Source organism: Hermetia illucens, chromosome 7, assembly GCF_905115235.1.
Source record: "Hermetia illucens chromosome 7, iHerIll2.2.curated.20191125, whole genome shotgun sequence".
Lineage (NCBI taxonomy): Eukaryota > Metazoa > Arthropoda > Insecta > Diptera > Stratiomyidae > Hermetia > Hermetia illucens.
This window is the reverse complement of record NC_051855.1, coordinates 15,216,662-15,237,047: the sequence shown is the minus strand read 5'-3', so window position 1 is coordinate 15,237,047 and position 20,386 is coordinate 15,216,662. Positions and strand designations below refer to the sequence as shown.

The window sequence follows — 20,386 nt, the reverse complement described above, 5'->3', positions numbered from 1 at the left end:
TCCTTGTAAACTCGAAGAGTCCGGAAGGGTGTCCAGATAGCCGTTTTCGGAAAGTCTTCGGGAGTGTAAGGATTTAATAATACGCCTTGGCTAGATCCAAGGTCGTAAAAATGCGGCTGTTTGTAACTGAGTGCGCGAAATCATGGATAAGCGGAATATCAGGAAATATCTGAGCATTCAGACGTTTGTAATCTCCACATGGCCTCCGTTCGCCGTTTGGCTTACGAAGGTCTACAAATACCCTGTTTCATTAAATCATCGAACACCTTCCTTGCAACATCTAGCTTCTGGGGAGATAGAGGATGCACCTTTGAGAAGATTGGAGAGCCGGTAGTGTTGATGTGTTGCTGCACATCGTGCTTAACCAGCTGAGAGCAACTATTTTCAGTAGTGCGCAAATGCGATGGTCGACAAGGTCCTCGAAAATAATGGACAGAGGGTCGTTTGCAGGGTCTATTAATGCCTTGTTCGACATTTTCTCGCCCTAGCCTTCTATCCAGCCGTCAGCTGTGTTCCCGATCGTTCAATGCGTCAGCAGAGGCGTTTCACGACGGCGATGTGCTCGTGATTCGTGCCACCAATGTGCCCCCACAGGGGGAAAAATGACAATAACATCGAAGCGATTGTGTGGATGCCTTATTCTCTTTTGAGGAGTGAGCAGGAGACATACAATCTTCAATGTGAATTCAGTAGTATCTTCATCTTTTTCTTTAGCCTTTGTCCCCTTCACAAGCGAGGTCGGATCGTTGTGATCAGTTGCGCCATTTGATAAACCCCGATCTGGATGCAGTCGCGAGACCTTCAAATCACCATCAAGCCACCATTGTTTCGGCCGGCCTTTTGGTCGCTTACCATCAGCTTCGATGTTCAGACCAATCTTGGCGAGTGAATTCTCATTAGCGCGAATTATATGACAATATCATCGAAGACGCATTTTTTTTACGATCAGTGCAACCCCATATCGATCGTGGATATTCTCATTTCGGATATGATCGCCACTTGTCCAATGTAACATCTTTGTCTCCATTGCCACAAGACGTCGTTCATTATCTTTTATAGTCGGCCAACCTTCAGAACTATAGGGGGCGGACGACATTGCAGTAAATTACACTCTTCCCTCCCATCTCGACGGGCTTGCCAGTTGGCAAATGTTACCACACCATATTAATATTCGTTACTATAATAGATTGCAACTGAAAATTATCAGATAATTTTTTCTTGGTTTATTTCAGTACGATTGCACGATAGTATACAGGAGGAAAACTATCATTATCTCGTGTTTGATTTGTAAGTTTAAATTTTAGCTTATCTTTTTTCAATTTTTTCACACACAATAAACAAATATAAAAAATATATAAAAAATAACTATTAAAATAATCATAATTTCACTGTTCAATACAGGGTGACAGGTGGTGAACTATTTGAAGATATTGTTGCACGTGAATTCTATTCAGAAGCAGATGCGTCGCATTGTATACAACAGATTTTAGAATCTGTAAATCATTGTCATCAAAATGGTGTAGTGCATCGTGATTTAAAACCAGAAAATTTACTATTAGCAAGCAAAGCGAAAGGTGCTGCTGTGAAATTAGCTGATTTTGGTTTAGCAATTGAAGTACAGGGGGATCATCAGGCGTGGTTTGGTTTTGCCGGTACGCCAGGTTATCTATCACCAGAAGTTTTAAAAAAGGAACCATATGGAAAATCTGTAGATATTTGGGCATGTGGTAAGTAAAAAATTGGATATTTTTTTTCCACTTTGATCATTGATTTTTAATTATAATTTTTCCCCTTCCATATTTTTTTTATTATTATTTCATCGAATTTATATAATAAAGATAAAGTAGAGAAAATTATATTATGACTATGAAATGATAATAAATAAAATATTATTTTCCGTCTTTTATTTTTATTTTATATTTGTTTTTATTTTATCTTGATTTTTAATTTAAAAGTTTCAAAAGTTATACCTCAAGTTAAGGATCTATTTTACATCCTTTCCAGGCGTTATACTGTATATTTTACTAGTTGGCTATCCACCATTTTGGGACGAAGATCAACATCGACTATACTCACAAATTAAAGCAGGTGCATACGATGTAAGTTCAAATCTAAATATTTTATTAATTCAAATTAAAAATATTCATTGACGAAAGAAATTTAAATTTGTTACTAATTCAACGTTTATTTTTCTATTAATCCTTTCAACTATCCTAGTACCCTTCACCCGAATGGGATACTGTAACACCAGAGGCTAAGAATTTAATTAATCAAATGCTAACTGTAAATCCTTATAAGCGAATAACAGCTGCCGATGCCCTAAAACATCCGTGGATTTGCGTAAGTTACAAGTTTATTATTTGATTAGTGTTAATTTAGTTTATGTTACTATTTTATAATTAGTAGTTAAAATTTAGGAAGCCAAGGCTTGAAATTAGTCGTTATGGCACAAAGAGATTAGACTATTTTGAATTCGATTTTATATTTCATTCATTTATTTTTAAATGAGATATTTTTGGTCCGAAAAATGAAAGAGCAAATAAAATGTCGCAAAATGATAAAATCAAACTATATTTATGTAAAATAATTACCTGAAAAGTTATTTATGCAAAATATTGATGACTCCTTTTCTTCTATTAGCAAAGGGAACGCGTTGCATCTGTTGTACATCGTCAAGAGACTGTTGACTGCCTCAAGAAATTCAATGCACGTCGTAAACTTAAGGTAAGTTTAGTTTGAAGCTGAAAAAGAGGAGAAATTGAAACATAAAGTTAAATTTTTACGCTTTTAATTAAAAATCTAGGTTTAAAGTTAATTTAGTTAATTTATTTCTAATGAGTCGATATTTCTTTTATTTAGGGTGCCATTCTTACAACTATGCTAGCCACAAGAAATTTTTCAAGTAAGTTTCATTATTCAACATTTCATATATTAACAAAAATATAAATAACGAAAGTAAAGTGAAATATGCTAAGAATAAAATAAAAGAAAAAGTCCAAAGATTAACTATCTTTGCTTTGTTTTTTATTTGGTTTTACAAAAATACTCAAAGTAATGATATGGGGTGGAAACAGTTTCAATGTTTTTTTAAAATCATAAATGTAATATTAATTACATATTAACAATTGAGTTTTGTCATATTTCTTATAACTTTATCTTAAAATGAGCTCCATCTTTTTTCTTTATTCTATTATCTTTGAAATAGGTAAAAGTATGATTACAAAAAAAGGCGACGGATCTCAGGTTAAAGAATCAACGGATTCATCAAGCACAACCTTAGAGGATGATGATGTTAAAGGTAGTTGAACACTTTTTTTTATACTATCCATTTCGAATATATTCATTTTTATTTATTTCTAATTTATTCAAAGTCGAATTTATAAATCTATGCATTCTTCAAAATATTTATTCAAACTTATATATTTATGACCTTTTATCCAACTTTGCGAATAGTGGTAAAAATATCTAACGAAACAAACCTCTCTAATAGCTAAAGAAATTATCTTACAAATATTTACATAATATATACGTACTTAAATGTGTGATTAATTTCTGAAAATGATGCAGTTCACACTTTTTTTTCTGCCGCGATTATCACTGCATCGAAAGTGAATTAATTAGATTTAAAAAAAAATAAAGCCAGAATAGTAGAAGGATATCTCCTGCATTTGAAAGTAAAATACCACTAAAATTATAATTGGTACAACTTAAAACTAAAGGGCGGAAGCCAAACATTCCTTATTTGCGTATTTAAAAAAATATCCCTGTCTCTCTATCTCTTTTTTTTTGCCGCTTCAGTCTGAATGACCAGTTGATGGTGAATTCTATTTATTTTTATAATTTTGTCGAGAAAATACTTATCTGTTCTAAAAAAAAAATCCACTTCAGCGGAATGAGTTAGAAGAACATTAAATTATTCAAATATAAAAATCAATTTTTTTTTAAATATTGTTTTTGCTTTAGGGCAATGAAATAGTCTTTTCCTAAATTTTCTTCTACCATATACTACTAACGTCTACTCAGTTCTCCTCTTGGCATATTTCTTGCCTTTGACTCAATGTTTTCTGTTGATTTTCTTTTAAGCCAATCAAAAAAAATTGACAAATAACACAAGCTGAGATAAAATACATTTATCTTTGTTTCTTTTTGGCAACTCTGGTTTTCTGAGTTTTTAATAGGTTTGGATACAAATCTTGTTGGAAAAATATACAAAGCGGGGGAAATGAAGAAAATGCATATGAAAAATTTAGGCAAAATATATAGCATATGCATATTTTCGTGAATCAAAATATATTGAACATCCATGTTAGCATCAGAATAATACAATCGCGAATTTTGAAATAATTAAAAATACAAATCTTCGATAAATGCAGAAATAACCTTAAAATAACTCAATCATTTTAGAAGTAGCTAGTGTAAAGCAAAGTAAAAGAAAACTTTGACTAACTAACAAAACAAATTTTTCACAAGCTAACAACTAAGCGTGTATATTTTTCTGCAAACTTCACCACAAAACTAACAACAAAAAAAATTTAATTATAGAATTTTGCATCAGTTTTTAATTTTGTAAACGAAGGTTTTTTTTATATTATTTCGAATATATTTTAATATTTCGGATTATAATTTTTTGATATATTATTGTGTATTTTTTCGTATACAATTACTGCTCGGCTTTTTTGGTTAATTTCTTCATATTAAATTAGCAGTTTTATTTGTAGGTGTACAAATGTCACAAAGTAGCTAGAAACTTATACTTTGACTGATAATTCCGTAACTATTTTTAAAAACTCTTATTTGATTATTTGTGTTTTTTTTTATATATATTTTTTCCGGGTATTTTTTTTTTAATTTTTATATTTTTATTTTAACAATTGCTTGCTTTGTCTGGTCAATATCTTGGTTAGCGTATGAACTTGTTGCCGTGACGGAATATCTCTCTAGCCATAATTATGTTGGAATTAGGACATCTGCAAAGTTGTCGCTCATTTTCCCTTAAGATTATAAAATTTGCTGCCAACGAACCATACGAACTTAAGATGTGCGGCAAGTTTTCACTAACGTCTACAAATGGCACTATTTTGTTTTGAAATCTGGTGCTATTACCGAATTCTTCTTGAGAAAACTTTCAATTAAATTCAATAAGAAATTGAATTCTCGAGTTCCAAAAATAATCCACAAGATAACAACCTTTCATTTCTAGAAATGTCACTTTAAAACAACCATAAGTGTTCCCCGCGATGAAAATCATATGACGCCCCTCCCCTCTCCCAACTTAGCTCTGTTAAATTTGTATTATAATAATTATGGATGTTGGGGACATCCAAAGTGGTCTTTGAGATAGCTCCGCTCTCATGATTAATTGCCGAGTGGCAACTTTGGTTTTCCTGAAGCATTCATAGTTATTACAAAGTCTCTGCTTCGGCAATCCCGTGAAAACGCACCGTTTTTTTGGGTCCGATTTTTAATCATACCTTAATGGGAAATCTTTGCGCTAGCCCGTAATTATTACCCTGATTCGGCTTAGGTACTCTAAATAGGAGTTGGAAATATTTACTTGTCTAGACTAAATTCATTAGTTCTGCGCTCAGCTGAGCACTCCAGATTTATAATGGCGAATTTTTTTATTCTACTCTAAGCGTATGTCTCGTATCTTTCCCAGTTGAAATTATGTGGAGGGGCACGTATATTTATCCAAAAATGTCGATAAGCCTATTTAGTTGACCACATGCTGCTTACATAATTATTTTCCCCGCATTACCTTTTCGTATAAAACTATTACTTTCTGCATAAATATGCAAATTAATATTAATAATGGAAAAATATTATTTTAATATTTATAAGTTACAAACAAAAAAAAAAAAATAAAACAATTTGTTGCATAAAATTTGTTTCTTCAAAATAATAAATAATAATCAAAAATATTATTCAAAATTATTTTTATTTTCCCCAAAGCAATTTGCTTTTATTCAAAATTATTTTCGCGTCGCCCAAAATAATTTTCATCTATGCAAAATATATTGCTTTTGTAATTTCGTTTATTTATGTAATTATCTTCTTAGACTTTTCTCTAATTATTGTATGTTTCAAACATATATCAATCTCACTTTTATTCAAACTTTGCAAGCGTGTGTTCTGTCTTAAGTATTTAAATATTTTATTTTTCTTTTAATCATGGAAATCTATTCAAATAAAAATTATCAAAAAAAAAATCACAAATTAAAAAAAAATACAAAAGAAAGCATATACTTGCTATATTAATAAATATAGAAACCACAGGTGAAAAATGAAAATTAACTTTCTTTCGTATTTTTGCATTTTATCTTTCTCTATCGTCTGAGTGTATCCTTTAATTTTTAAAAATTAGTTTTTAAAAAAATATATTTTCGTAAATTATTGCTTTTTCTTATCATGTCACTGAAATAAAATGAATAATTGTTCCAAAGAATAAATGAGAAAAACAAGATAATAGAAAATATAAGTAAGGGTAGGCCAAGAAAACACTCTCAAGGTAGGATTTTTCACTATTTTTTACTTTCCTCTCTTTCTCTATGTATATAAATATGATAAAAACATTTTTCCATGTCTACCTATTAACATATTTCACTTTAAACTATTTATTTCAAAATAAAAACCACAATTGGTAAATAACTTTTACAGCTTTATTAATTGTTATAGCTATAAATTTTCTTTGAAATAATAATTTTAATAATTAATTAATAATTCATAATAATTTAACCATTGCACTATTTTGGAATTTTAATTGAAATTTTTGGAATGATTTTATCTACTTATTTGATGAGAAAAAAATAGTTTCATAAATTCTTTTTGAATAATTTCTTTCTATCCAACAATCTCAGTAGTCAGGGACGAAGAAAAGGGGGAGGGGGGGCTGAGAATAGCCACTGTACCTTTAACTCTTATGTGCATAAATATCTTTCTATTATAATTGTTATATTTAGAGAAAAACCACAATATTATCAGCGGAAAACAGTGAAATTCGAGGACGGAGGGGGAATCGGAGTTTTTCAGGGATGGGTTGATTGTGTGTTTGGTGAGTGGGAAAGTGGCGCGCCCGATTTATATTTTAAGATTTTATGTAAAACAAAACCTTATTAAAATCGATTCACTGTCTGTCTATCTGTCTGTTTGTCTCTCACATGCACTTTTCCCCGAAACATCTAAACCGATCCGAACCAACTTGGTAGGCAGATCGAAAATATGAAATTCTACGCATACAATAACAGTTCTCCATACCTGCAAAGGAGGGACGTCAAATTTTTTTTAGCGAATATAGTCAAGTGGGACATCAAATAAAAGGTTTTAATTAGTGCTTTCCAAAACTGTTTTGAAGTGGATTGCAAGTTTCGCGAGTAAGGAGTCCAAATGTGCGCACTTAAAGTAAGACTGGACTCAATTTCGGAAACTACCCAACCTAAAATTCTGAAAAAAAATTTAGGACCACCTTCAGCAGAGCGGAACACTTTCACCTTTGCGTTCCTGACTCTGAACTGCTCTTTATAGTCTACATTTTCCATTGACTTGAAGCTTTGGTCAAGTAGTTAGTTAGGTTCTTTTCTCTTTTTTGGGAAGGGGAAATACTTTGAAGGGATGAAGTCGATATTGTCATAATTGGCAATTTTGAAAAAGGGCCGAGAAGTTTTCCAATACGTATTGGGATATGGTTCCAATATTGGTTAAGCAATTATGCAGGTGCGCATCTTTTCATGGATAGAAGAATCGAGATTAAGGGAGGGGTATAAAATCCCAAATAAGCTTCGGCACAGGGGTGTGATGTGGTTGGGGAAGTCTAAGGCAATATACCTCTCGCATCGCGCCAGTATAATGACGAACCCTACAAATTTTTTATGCTGTATAGATAGCGAGAAAATTTGGAATCTTAGCCGTCGTATCACTTCTTAGTTTCGGAAAGTTTCCTGGGGGAGAAGGCGGTCACGGACGAGGGAAACTTATGATATTCTGGCTTTTGTGTTGTGAAGGCTAGAAATCCTTGCAGAAGGCAAATTACCGCAATTATATAATCTGATCTTATCGGAAAACACTTCTTGGTTTTTATGGTCAAAGAGCCAGCGAAAATGTTGAATATTGGTCGATATGATCGTTAGTAATCTCTGGCGAAAGGGGAGTACCAAAGAAGGTGGTTGGATTAAAGCAAAATTCAGATACCATGTTAGTCTGTTCTGATACTTTGTTAGTATGCCTCCGTCTCAATTTTTAACCCGAGTAACTAAATTGGCAGACTAACGATTATCTGTACCACCATCCGTACTTTATTGTGGGGGATAATATGGATAGTTTATTGTTTCCAAGGATTTTAATTATTTAAAAATTACTTAATTTATTCAACAGATTCCCTTATTAAATAAAATTATTTCAAACATTTTTTAATTCCGAGTTATCACAATCTCGGCAGATGCCGGATTTTACCTAATACTAGCACTAAGTGCCAAGCATTTAGGCTCGGACGATCCTACCTACTTAAAAACTAAAGGGGCACTGGTGGTGGTGGCCGGTGGTAGGTCAGTGGGAGAATCCGTCGAGCACCCCCCGCAACATCGAGCACGTATGCAGAATGGTGTACTTCTGCATGGTTTGAACCAGACTGTGCGAAAGTCCCAGGACATCAAGGGAAGCCGTGAGGGATTTAGGTACAATACCTGTAGCTGACAATATTATGGGAACTACAACCACCCGCTCGAGACGCCAAATTTCTTTGATTTCCCGAGCCAATGGCTCATAGTTCACCTTCTTCTCCACGTATTTCCGTTCAATGTTGCTATTATGGGGGATAGCAACATCAATAATATACGCGGAGCGACCCGTCTTGTCAACTAGCAGTACGTCAGGCTTGTTGTGTGCGGTATGGCGATCAGTCAGAACTTGCCGGTCCCAATACATGCTGCAAGCAGAACTATCAAGTACTGCTTGCGGCTCATATCGGTAAACCGGACATGTTCCCGTGATCAGCCCATGCTTATATGCAAGGTTTTGATGGATAACCTTACATACAGCATTATGCCTGGTGATGTATTGCACCGGTGCCATAACAGTACAGCCAGAAATGAGATGGTCCAACGTCTCTAACGCCGAACCACACATTCTGCACTGGTCGTTCTCCACCCGTTCTTTCATGATGAGCTTTTTATAAGCTCGGGTGGCGACCACGCCATCCTGAATGGCACACATGAACCCCTCCGTCTCAGCAAAGAGCTCCCCAGCAGCAATATTATTAAAATTATTATTTGCTCAAGTTTTTGATTTTCTCTTTCCACTTAACTAAAATAAAATGCTTGAGAAAAACATTATGTTGAATTGTTACTATAATAGTAATGAAGTATGTGTGTATGGAGTGTGTTTGTTTTAATCTTTAGAATTTTATTTATTTTTTTCTTGGTCATGATTTCCCTATAAAAAGATCTCTAACTCACCGTTTTGAATTTTCTACACCAGTTTTTTTTTAATGTAATATTAAAACATGCATTTGTCGATAATTTAGAAATGATATCAAAAACAATTAATCGTACAATATGCGAACTTGAAATTAATGTATCCAAAACAGATTATGCGTGATATATATATTTCATTCGTCTCTTTAAATTTATAAAGTCTTTATGTCCGTGAAAGATGTTGTTGTGTTATATAAAACAAGAGAAAACAATTAAAAGATATAACATATCTGGAAAGAAATATCCTTTTTTCCACAAGATAACTACCATTAGTGTTAATATATTTATGAAATATTTTCTTGTTTTCTTTTTCCTGTGTTTAACTTCCCCGTCATACATACTAGGAATTATGATAGTCAAAAAGGAGGAATTTGAAAGAGTGTTTTTTTTTTATATATATCAATATATCAACCTAAATTTTTTTGTTACAACTTTTGTTGCAAGAAAACAATTTTTTCCATCTTTTTTTGTAGAAGATAAAAAGGGAGGTGTTGATCGCAGCACAACTGTAATAGCTAAAGAGCCTGAAGGTAAATTTGTAAAATGTAAAGTAAACAGACAAACAAAACATCAGAAAAAAAACAGCAGAAATAAAAAAATTACAAATTACAACGCAAACAAAATTAAACCCAAAGTTCTTACTACATTTTTTTGCTTTCCTGTTAAAAGAAAGCAACAAAAACAATTGCAGACGAAACATTTTAGAAATAGAAATATTTTGGGTTTTCTTTTTTCCTTTCTTTTTTCTTTTATATATTTATAAATCTATATAGATACCTTTCTCAATAAAGACTTACTACCAAACTATAAAAAGGAGTCAATATGTCGCATAAACATGCATACTTGATATCCAAACATTTAGTTTGAAAATTTTGCTATATATATCGCTTTACTTAATTATTTAATATTTTTTCTGAGTTTACCTTAATTTATTTAAAAGATTTTTCATTTCTACTAAACACTTTTCTTGGTAGAAAATAAGTTCAAGTGCAATAAATAAATGATACTTTAAAAGAAAAATCAAAGGGAAGGGAATGATAACTATAAATCTCTGTGACGCACTGAGCTTTTTATAGATAAAAGCATGCTAATATTTCAAATTGATTTGCGAAAACAGAGAAAAAGTAACAATAGTACTATATAAAAAAATAATACATATAATGAAAAATGGATGAAATAAAATAAGGAAATAATATTAAAAAATTCGGAATCCCTTGAAGTAAAGTAACAACAAATAAAAATGATCATTCGCAAACTATTAAAATGCCTATGTTAGGTACTATCATACGATAATCATGTAGGACAAGAGTCTCTTGTATTTTATTTTCTATTTATACATATACATTTTCGTTTAATTTTATCGAACGATAATTTAATCGGAGGATGCTAATAGACCTCTTTCTTTTTTTTTTTTTTAATACGAAGTTCTTTATATTTTTTTGGTTATTTTTATATAGGAGGGTCTTAACATTTAATTTAACTGTTCCAAATTAAGCTTAAAAATTCTTATGATTTGTCCAATGGGCAGGATTTTTAAGGTTTTCTTGAAAACAAACGGGGAGTCCAGATTTTTTTTTGATATAGTCATATAGGAGGAAGCATCTAGCCAAATATTCTTACATAAAAAATCAACAAAACTTTTCATAACTGAAGCATCGAGCAGCTTATGGTTTACGACTTCTTTCTGCTTGTGTGTCTTTTAAAGGCGGAACCAGAAATTTTAGCTCTCCGCTGTTTATTAAGCAAATTTTAATATCCTATTCTCTTTAAACAATCACAAGCATTGGACCAGCCATGTTGAACTATAATAGAAGCTGGTGTTGCAACTATTTCGCCTGTTCCGCCGTCCCTACTCTAGTATGGTCTATAGTAGAATGTCCCTCCTAAAAATTTACCAAACTTTTTAAATATTTTGTTTTATTGAATTATTTTATTTTATGACAATATCGACTGAGGCTGGTTTTCGGAATTCAATCTCGTAGATTAGAAAGTTTTCTTCCATTTTGAATAACTTTGCCCTTTATTGATTTCAATATCAAAGTTTAACTACACAAGGCGAAATTGTAATAATATGAGAGTTACATACAAATCTGCTCTATCGTCGATTAATTCTCTTCGCGGATGGAGAGGATCTAGCGGGAGCAACCTGCTCTTATTGTCTACAACTTGAAAACAGCGAGAGAAAACACTTTTAAATAAGAAATGGTCATCCAATGAAACCAATAATGAAAATTCGTATATAATCGTAAACTAATTATAATAAAAACAAAATAAATAAATTCCACTAGTAACTAAAGTAGTAGTAATATTTTCACTTGATGAGTAATAATAGAATCAATATTTTTGAAGACAAAAAATAAAAATAAATAAAAAAAAAATAAATAAAAAAATAAATAAAAAAAAAAACAAAACAAAAAATAACAAAAATTAAAAAAAATAAAACAAATTAAAATAAAAAGAAAACAAAAAATATAAAATTGGAAATATAAAATGTCAAATCTTCCATCACATTTTTTTCGAATTGCACGAGACTTAAGTCGACACCGCGAATCACATATACAAGACATAATAAAGCTAACCTTCTGTAAGATACCTAGGATAATATATAAAAGTGTGATGTTTGCTGAGTGCAGTTTTTCACAGAATTGGGTCAGAATTTATCATAAAACTATTCTATTTACACTAAAAAAATATATATATATATATATATGAATGAAACAAGCTGCAGATCTCCCTTACCCTTTAAAACAAACAACAGGAAATAACCACTAATAAATTACATTTTCTAATTTTCTTTCCTGCAAACGCTCAACTGCAACTAACCATACTACTTAACCCTTTGCCTTCATTAGAGTTTGTTTTCCAAGAAATAGGTGCAGAAACCTACTAAGGCTTTTCTAAATAGCTCTTTTCATATCCGCGAGCCCCTAATATAAATCTTAAAGTAAAAGATACGCATACTTCAGACGCAAATTAGAGAGAAAAAAAAAAAGAATTTGAAAAGTAGCATCCATCAAACAAAAGACAAACTCTTCGTCAAAAAAAAAACAAAAAAAAAACAAAAAACAAAACCAATAATCGTTAAATCCAGGATCATCATCATCGATTGGTTCTTCACCGCCCCTTTCGCCAGCAAAAAACTTCCCGATTCTGGGAGTAACGACAGGGGGAGGAGGGACCGGAGGAGGGGGAGGCGGCGGAGCGATAACCATAGGTCAACAGCACCAACAGATTCATCATCCCCATCAGCCACAACAAACAATCCCGACAGTGACCCTGACCAATTTTACCAATACAAATGCCAACAACACCAACGTAAATCTATCATCCATTGTTGCGAATGTTTTTAATCGTCCTTCTGCTACGGCACCATCAACATTTCCGACAACTGGATGTAATACCAATCAAACAACAATAACATCAACAACAGTCACCAATGTTGGTAGTAATCTAGATAATCAACACCAGCAAACAAATGTTGCTAATGGTAACTATGGCAATGCAACTGGTGTTGTTGTTAATTTTTCTACTTCTACTGCTTCTGCGGCCACTAACCAAGTTGGTGCTGCCCTGTTACAGAGCGTCCAAGGTATGTGCCAGCTTGCGTTTTGCGTCCCACATCTCAAACATATCCATATTAACCCCCCTTTCATCTACTGCTCAAGCTAAACTAAATATGTAATTAGAAATATGCGCATATATATATATGTATACATATGTGTGTGCGAGTGTATTTGTGCTTTGATTTCTCGCCTACTCTACTGTAATTCTTGGTCCTTTTTAATCTAACCTCTAGTTCCAACCATATCAGAATTGTAGTTCATCTTCTCCGCAACATTGCTGAGATTGCCAGACGATCTCGAAGGCTAATATAAAGTTCTCCATTAAAACTTACAATAGAACAAAATTAGCATAGAAGCTTCTCTAGAAACACCCCCTAAATGTATATGTGTGTGTTAGTTTGTTTTATATTCACTATTGTTTATAATAGTTGTGGTATGGAGTGATTTTTTAGTCGGCGCTTGAAATTTAAGAAGAAATAGGAGAAGTACTTCCCGTTTTGGATGGAATATTTTTTATTTAAAATATTTCCTATTTCTGGTATTAACTGCTCCCTTTTTAGTATATCTTCTTTAAAAGAAATCTGTGCCACCTTCAGACGAAAAAAAAACAGAATGAAGCGTTTGCTTCAGTTGACTCCGAAATGGTTAACAAGGTTGGCAAAAACAAACTCAGGATGGTCTTTTGATCACCCCAACACCTCCGGTTTGTCATCAAGTCCTAGTTCCTATAGGCAACGCTAACCTCTCAGAAAACTTTAACATCCAACTATATCCGCCATTTATTTTTAGAGCCCACAGAGATTCTGCGGTATCTCTTCTCCTGTGGCTTGATTTAAATTGCGTCAGAGCGCTTCATTCAAGATCATAACGGTACACTATAGGGTTACACTACCCTATAGGAGATGTGGTCAGCATTGCGCATGCCCGAGAATATTACCCTGATTTGACTCAGATACTCATTCAACTGGTATCCGACGACAAATCACGATACAAATCCCACTGCCACCAGTGAGATTTGAACCCCGATCTTCCGTATGACATGCTCTAACCACTCAGCCCTCCAGACCCAATTTAAATGATAATGACAAAAAATTCTAACGTAGTCATATGTCATCAATTAAGATTGGATTTAAAGTTTAAAAAATGTTAACTCACATTGGAATGATCGCCAAAATTTAAACCTGACTCCAAAGAAACTGGACTCCATCGGGCGATCGCGATGCACTTCTTACGAATACTTCGACCAGGTATCAGTGAGGCTCGTTCGAAAACAATCAGTTACCCCCGACTGCAAACTATTCAATGGGCACAGTTCGAATGACACCCTGCATTGGGGGAGGTGTTTCTTCGGCTCCCCAGTCTAGATCCGTAGCGGTTTGTTAATAGTGGGGTCACCTCGTATAGGGTGTGACTATCACCACTCACGATCTTGGTAGACGAGAGGCTTGGCCCTTGGAAAGCCACACATCATCCTAGAGATAGCTCGCTCTCAGAGAGAGATAGGTTAACCTAAGGGAGCTATATTCCACGTCAGTCTATCCTGCGGTACACTGCTTGACCCCAAGTTGAGGTTAAGGTTTTAATTGTTTATCTTTTACCCTTAGGGGATTTATTGGTGCTAATAGATAATGATATATTAATATTGTAGTAAGTGTCATATTTGATATAATATTTTTTTTTTGATAATTATAGGCTAATATTATTGTACCGTTAGTGAATCTTCCTTTCATAATTTATACATTTAAATCCGCCCTTAAACTTCTCTTTGGAGATTCTTCCATGATATATTTTCTATCAATAATAAAAAAAACTGCATTAATAGTAAACATCATACTTTTCCCCTTTGCTTGTTTCTCACAACATATTTGTATAAATTAAGTATAATAGAAAGCTTATGGAGGTAATTCTAAGAAATATTGAATTAAATAATCATTAATCATGTTTCGTAAATCTCTCGAAATTAAAATCAAATGTAGAAGTTGCCATTAGGACTTTTTTTTTTGACATTGTTTACCTTTATCTTCCATTAACGTTTTAAAATAATGTGCGCTAGCCAGTTTGAAAGTTCAATAAAGTATCTAATTTGAGTATCCATGGATTCACTTGTATAATAAATAAAATTAAAAAAAAAAATGAAAAATCTAATACAAAAATATACCAAATAGGAAAATAAAAAGAAAGAAACAAAACAACAAATAAATAATTCAAAATGAGCGTAGAAAACTAACCCTCAATCTACAAAAATGTGATAAAATGCAAAAGTATAAATTTAGTTGTAATTCAATAACGAAATTCTTCAAAATATTTTTAAGGTTCTAAATAGGTTGCTTAAAAAATAGAAAAAGCAAGTCATATCAAAAAAAATTTTCATTTCAAAGTAAACAATCTATAAAGGTCCACTTCGGATAGTGCCCCCTTCTGCTTAGTTGCATCTATCTATAGTCAAGAGCTTGACAGATGGTTTTCTAATTTTTCAATCGTCGGATTAACAATCCAAAACCATCAGTTGACAATATATTTGTCCTTTCCGGGGGCGGAGTCAATCAATGTCTTCAATGTGACATTGAATTTGATGAAAGGCTTGGACTCTATTACACTACCCTATTCCACACAAAACCGTAGAATTCCTTACAGTTTACGGCTGCTGATCAGTGTTTAACCAACTCTAATCGATGTGATACCAACCAGTCCTTTGATCAACCTAACCGATGTCTCACGTGCCCAGATAACATCCTCCAGGTGTTTGTCTACTACAACAATTGCGATGTCTGCCTAGCCGATAATGGTGCATTTTCTTCACGGAACTGGGTGCAGTGCATAGCATTTTACCTCTTGTCTTCAAAGGACCCAGGCTCATTATTCATTCAGCCGTCGTTTTCCGTCTTTGAACTGCTCATCTACCAACCAGGAGACAGCCGCCGAAGTTCCGTAGACTTTCAGCAATAGTTCCCTCTGCACATCTCCTGAGTTAGCTAGACTAGGGCGTGCTACCTCCACTAAATTGCGATTCACCCATCTCAGGATTGCGACAAAGTTACGTGCTGGATTCGGAAACCCTCAACCCACCAGTCACAACTCTACCCGGGTCGCCGTATCGCCCACGCGAGGAGACAAATGGACGTCCCGCTGACACGTGCAGGTAGAAAGTCCGCTTACAAGATGATACAAATGGTTACTATACCGGCTTGTATCAGTAACTGGTCTGTCCGTCTGTCTATCACACGCACTTTTATCAGAGATGGTTACCGGTTGACACCAAATTTGGTGAGGTGGGAACAGTAGCACTCCTTTCTAAGTTGAGCTTAAGGGGAGTCCTCATACATGCAAAAGTGGGGTGTACAAAATTTTTTTCACCGAATGTAGTCATGTTGGGTGTCAAATGTAAGGTCTCGATTGGTACTTTTGGATGCCGGTATTAGTTCCGGCATATGACATATGATTTTATACCTCCGCCAAACATCCACCAACAACCCTCAAAACCTTTAAAACTAAGCAATCATAAGTGATAAGTAAAGATGATCTAAGAAATCCTCTTCGATATATGAAATAGACACCATTTTTAGCCGACTGAGCATTAAATCCATTGAGAAGACTAAAAAACAACAATAAAAATGAAAGTATGATATTGAAAACACTGACCGTTACATATATATAAATCTATACTATACATATATATTATAATAGCTTCCTATCGTCCGCTGGAAGTCGACATCGAAAACGACGATACGGATAATGGATGTGAGGGTGAGTTTGAGTTTCCAATATATCATGTGTTATTTAAAAACACAGAATCGACTTCTGACCAAATCACACCTGAACCGAAATATAGATAAATCAGAAATTCAAAGCAACATAAAACTTAGATAAAAGATATAATGTACATAAAATATACGAATCTAGAATAGAATTTATTTCTGAATCTCCAAGAAAAAGTAATTGGAAAATATTGAATTTTTTTTTTTTATATATATTTCAACTATCTGAATCTCAATCCACGTGGCCATCAAATTATCGTTATATCATTAAATGAACCGTAAAACTTCCGATGGAAAACAATTAAAATGTAACTTTTTCAACAAAGATATCAATTAGATCCAATCTGTTTACGCTTCGTGTTGGGGTTTATTTCCTTTTTTATGGTCCCACATCTGACAGTGTCCGTCAGCACATGGGTTCTACAGGTAAATTATCAACATCAGTTTTGTTGCAACTTATTTTTTGCCAGCTACTGCCACAGGCCCTATATGGGTAATCTTTGTTATCAACAAACAGAAAGGTCAGTCAGCCGTTTCTGTTCCCAATGTGCCGATTATAAGTGAAAGCCGCATCTTTCAGTGGCTCCCACAATGTCACAAAATCGGCCTTGAATATGCCTCAAAAGGAGAATCGGACACAAAGAGACGTTTCAGTATCCCCACCTCCTGTACGTGCCTCCAAGATGTCGAAATCCACAGTTTCAGCACGTTGTTATAGCTGGTTCTCAAACATCGGGGTGATACTATCAATTCTCCCAAGGGTCTCTATTTCAGAACTCCTCTTTGAACCAGAGTTCCAAATTCTTTATAATGGGAAATCTACCTATCACCGTCTTATCAACAACACATGGACTCATTTCTCGGTACTGGACATAACAATAAGCAACAACCCGAGCTTAGGATGGATGTGGGCTACGCTGATCCTCAATATCAGCAACAGCCTAATCCTAATATCATCCACTTCTACCAGCCAAAGGTCAGAATCCTATATAGCACGTAGTTTACTAAAAAACAATTTAGTAAACATAACATTTCCCAGACCGCATTAGCATAGCTAATGGCGGGCTTCCTGATTCCTGCCTTTACCCCTGACCTGACCGGGTTTTCTCCCATCTTTGGTTCAGATTTAAATTGTTTGGGAGCATTCCCTTCATGCGGGTAGTATTCGCTAGTTGCCAAGATTTATACCGGCTACCTCCGGTTGATAAATAGTTGTGAAGTGGCCATCTATAAACCACACACTTCCTTGTTCCCTGAGCAGATTCAGATTTATTCAGTTTACTAAAACATGATAGCTTTATAAGAATTATTTTATTTAATGTACTAGCAGCAGAAATAAATTTTATTCTATTCGTACTACACAATTCATGTGTTCGTACACGAAAATTAATATATTCTCGTCCTCCCTACCCCCACCCCCTGCCAATGCATCTAATTGTTGACAGAAAACTATGTTTCAGCTTTGGAGAAGCGAGGTATGGAGATATAAGGATAAACCGCAGTAAGAATCTTAGGAGCTGCTACTACTGATATTAGGATTAGGCTGTTGCTAAAAGCAAATTAATAATGCGAGTCTTTAATTTAATTATCTACTTCTTGAAGCTGAAACATATGGTGTCAATTTATGTACTTTCCGACAACCTGATTACTCAATAGATGCCCTACCCGTAACCCATGAAGTCTCTGTCTGTTTGCCTGATCATTCTCTCACTAACTCGATATTTTTTTATATAAAATTATATATTGTAAATTAGGTATATTTACTTCTGTAAATTATGTGTGTGTAATTAACGAATTAGTAATCTTTTGTAAGTACAATTTATTGAAGCAAATTAAAAACCAAAATCATTTGAATGAAAGAAAAAATGGAAAATTAAACAAAAATAAAATTCCAAATTATTTAAAATCCAAAGCAGATAATTGAATAAGCAAATTTACTAATTTAAGATACGAAAATTAGGATGCTATACTATCAAATAATTTATAATACTAACAAAACCATATCTTTTGAAATATAAAATATATATATAAAAACTAGGAATTCTAGTCGATGCAGAGGTTGTAAGTTAAGCTAATCAAATTTTACTTGATTTATATATTTATAAAAATCCTCATTAAACAGTAACAATTATATTGTTAGAATTCTAAATTTTTGCTAAATGATATCGAAATACATAGGAGAAAGGTTTGTAAGTTACCGCACTTTTCTTCTAAGGACCATAACTCAGAGAAAAATAGAAAAGCATCAAGTATACAGCTGAAAACGCTGAAAAGTTCTGCTATAATTCTACAGTAGGTACCAAGTCGATTGGACTCACGATGTAAAGGCTGTAACTTATTTACTGAGATGTTCCAAAATTACCATTTTCAAAATTTGGCTTGACAGTTGCCGCATCAAAATGAAGCATCGAAATAGTGCTAATTCCTAATGGAAAAACAGAAAATTTATTTAAAGGCCAGCCAGAGGCTTTTGATATTAATTTCTTTTAGTTTAAAAATAGAGTAGTTGGGAAAATAATGGACCGTGCCCCTCTATATACTATATATAATCTCTGTTTCACATAATCTATACTACTGAATCACAATATTCCTAGACTTTTGATTATTTTGTACTCAAGTTAAAGGTGCCCTGGTCTGCGGACGGTTCGGTATCATTCTTGACATTCGTCACCTCAGTCTCATGTCAGTCCATCAGCTGTTTCTGCGGCCACTAGATAATGGCGCCTAGATTCTAATTTTCATAAAATCGACCCACTACAAAACCGACTTTGATATAAAGAAAGGTAGACGTTCATATCTACCTTTTTGTTGACCACCGACACGGTGACAAGCGGCTTTTTTTTGTCAAACATGGGGAAACCACACTGCGCTAACTTAGAAGCCGCGGCAACTGAAATAACTTTTCTCTATATATTTTCAGAATTTTATATTTCGGTCCTTATATTATAAAAACTAAAATTTCTAGTTGAATAACAAGATCAAATCAAATAATAATTTAATTAATATAACTAATTCAAAAAGATGCACAAAACTAGATTAATTAAATGTCTCCGTTTTTGAAAAATAATCAGGGTGGGGTGAAGAAAGAAAAAGTATTAATTTCTCAGGTATATTTATATCCATGAAGTAATTCTTTGATGCCTAGCAAAGATATTAACTTCAGACTGCTATAAAGTAGCCTTCATTGAGGTTGCATGGATATCTATTTAGTATGACAGCAGCACATTTCGATCACTTTAATTTTTTTGACTTGACTACGTATTAAGTCTCGTCAGAATTCTATAAATGGAGTAGTGGACTTGAAGTGCTGACCAAATCTATTTTAATTTTTACCACTTCTTTGATACTCATTCTACTCTTACATGAATACACACCTTAGTGCTTACCACTGAGGTGCAAATATAATTTCTGTATCTCCCCTGACTGATTTGTGACATATCCCAGTTTCAACATAAAAAGGAATATATAGCCAACATATTATGGATTACAATCTATAGGAACTAAATCAGATAATTTTAATAAAATTCAATTATAGAATCTCCACTAAAATGAAAAAAAAACATATTAGTGACGCGATAAAATTTACTCAATATAAAATAATATA

General features: G+C 33.5%; 1 protein-coding gene across 22 annotated transcripts in view; it reads left to right on the top strand.

The window, feature by feature from the left end:
• LOC119660841 (calcium/calmodulin-dependent protein kinase type II alpha chain) overlaps window positions 1–20,386 on the top strand; it is a 72,978-nt gene that overhangs the window by 33,981 nt on the left and 18,611 nt on the right. For 8 of the 22 annotated variants that reach the window (XM_038069724.1, XM_038069722.1, XM_038069715.1 and 5 more), the window contains 9 exons: window positions 1,233–1,287; window positions 1,402–1,727; window positions 2,005–2,099; window positions 2,218–2,340; window positions 2,641–2,724; window positions 2,860–2,902; window positions 3,206–3,298; window positions 9,938–9,994; window positions 12,556–13,053. In XM_038069724.1, the coding sequence (XP_037925652.1) occupies window positions 1,233–1,287; window positions 1,402–1,727; window positions 2,005–2,099; window positions 2,218–2,340; window positions 2,641–2,724; window positions 2,860–2,902; window positions 3,206–3,298; window positions 9,938–9,994; window positions 12,556–13,053 (1,374 nt within the window). Of the gene's footprint in view, window positions 1–1,232; window positions 1,288–1,401; window positions 1,728–2,004; window positions 2,100–2,217; window positions 2,341–2,640; window positions 2,725–2,859; window positions 2,903–3,205; window positions 3,299–9,937; window positions 9,995–12,555; window positions 13,054–16,711; window positions 16,772–20,386 lie in introns of all 22 variants that reach the window. The other 14 variants (XM_038069736.1, XM_038069735.1, XM_038069729.1 and 11 more) reach the window with 6 other exon arrangements.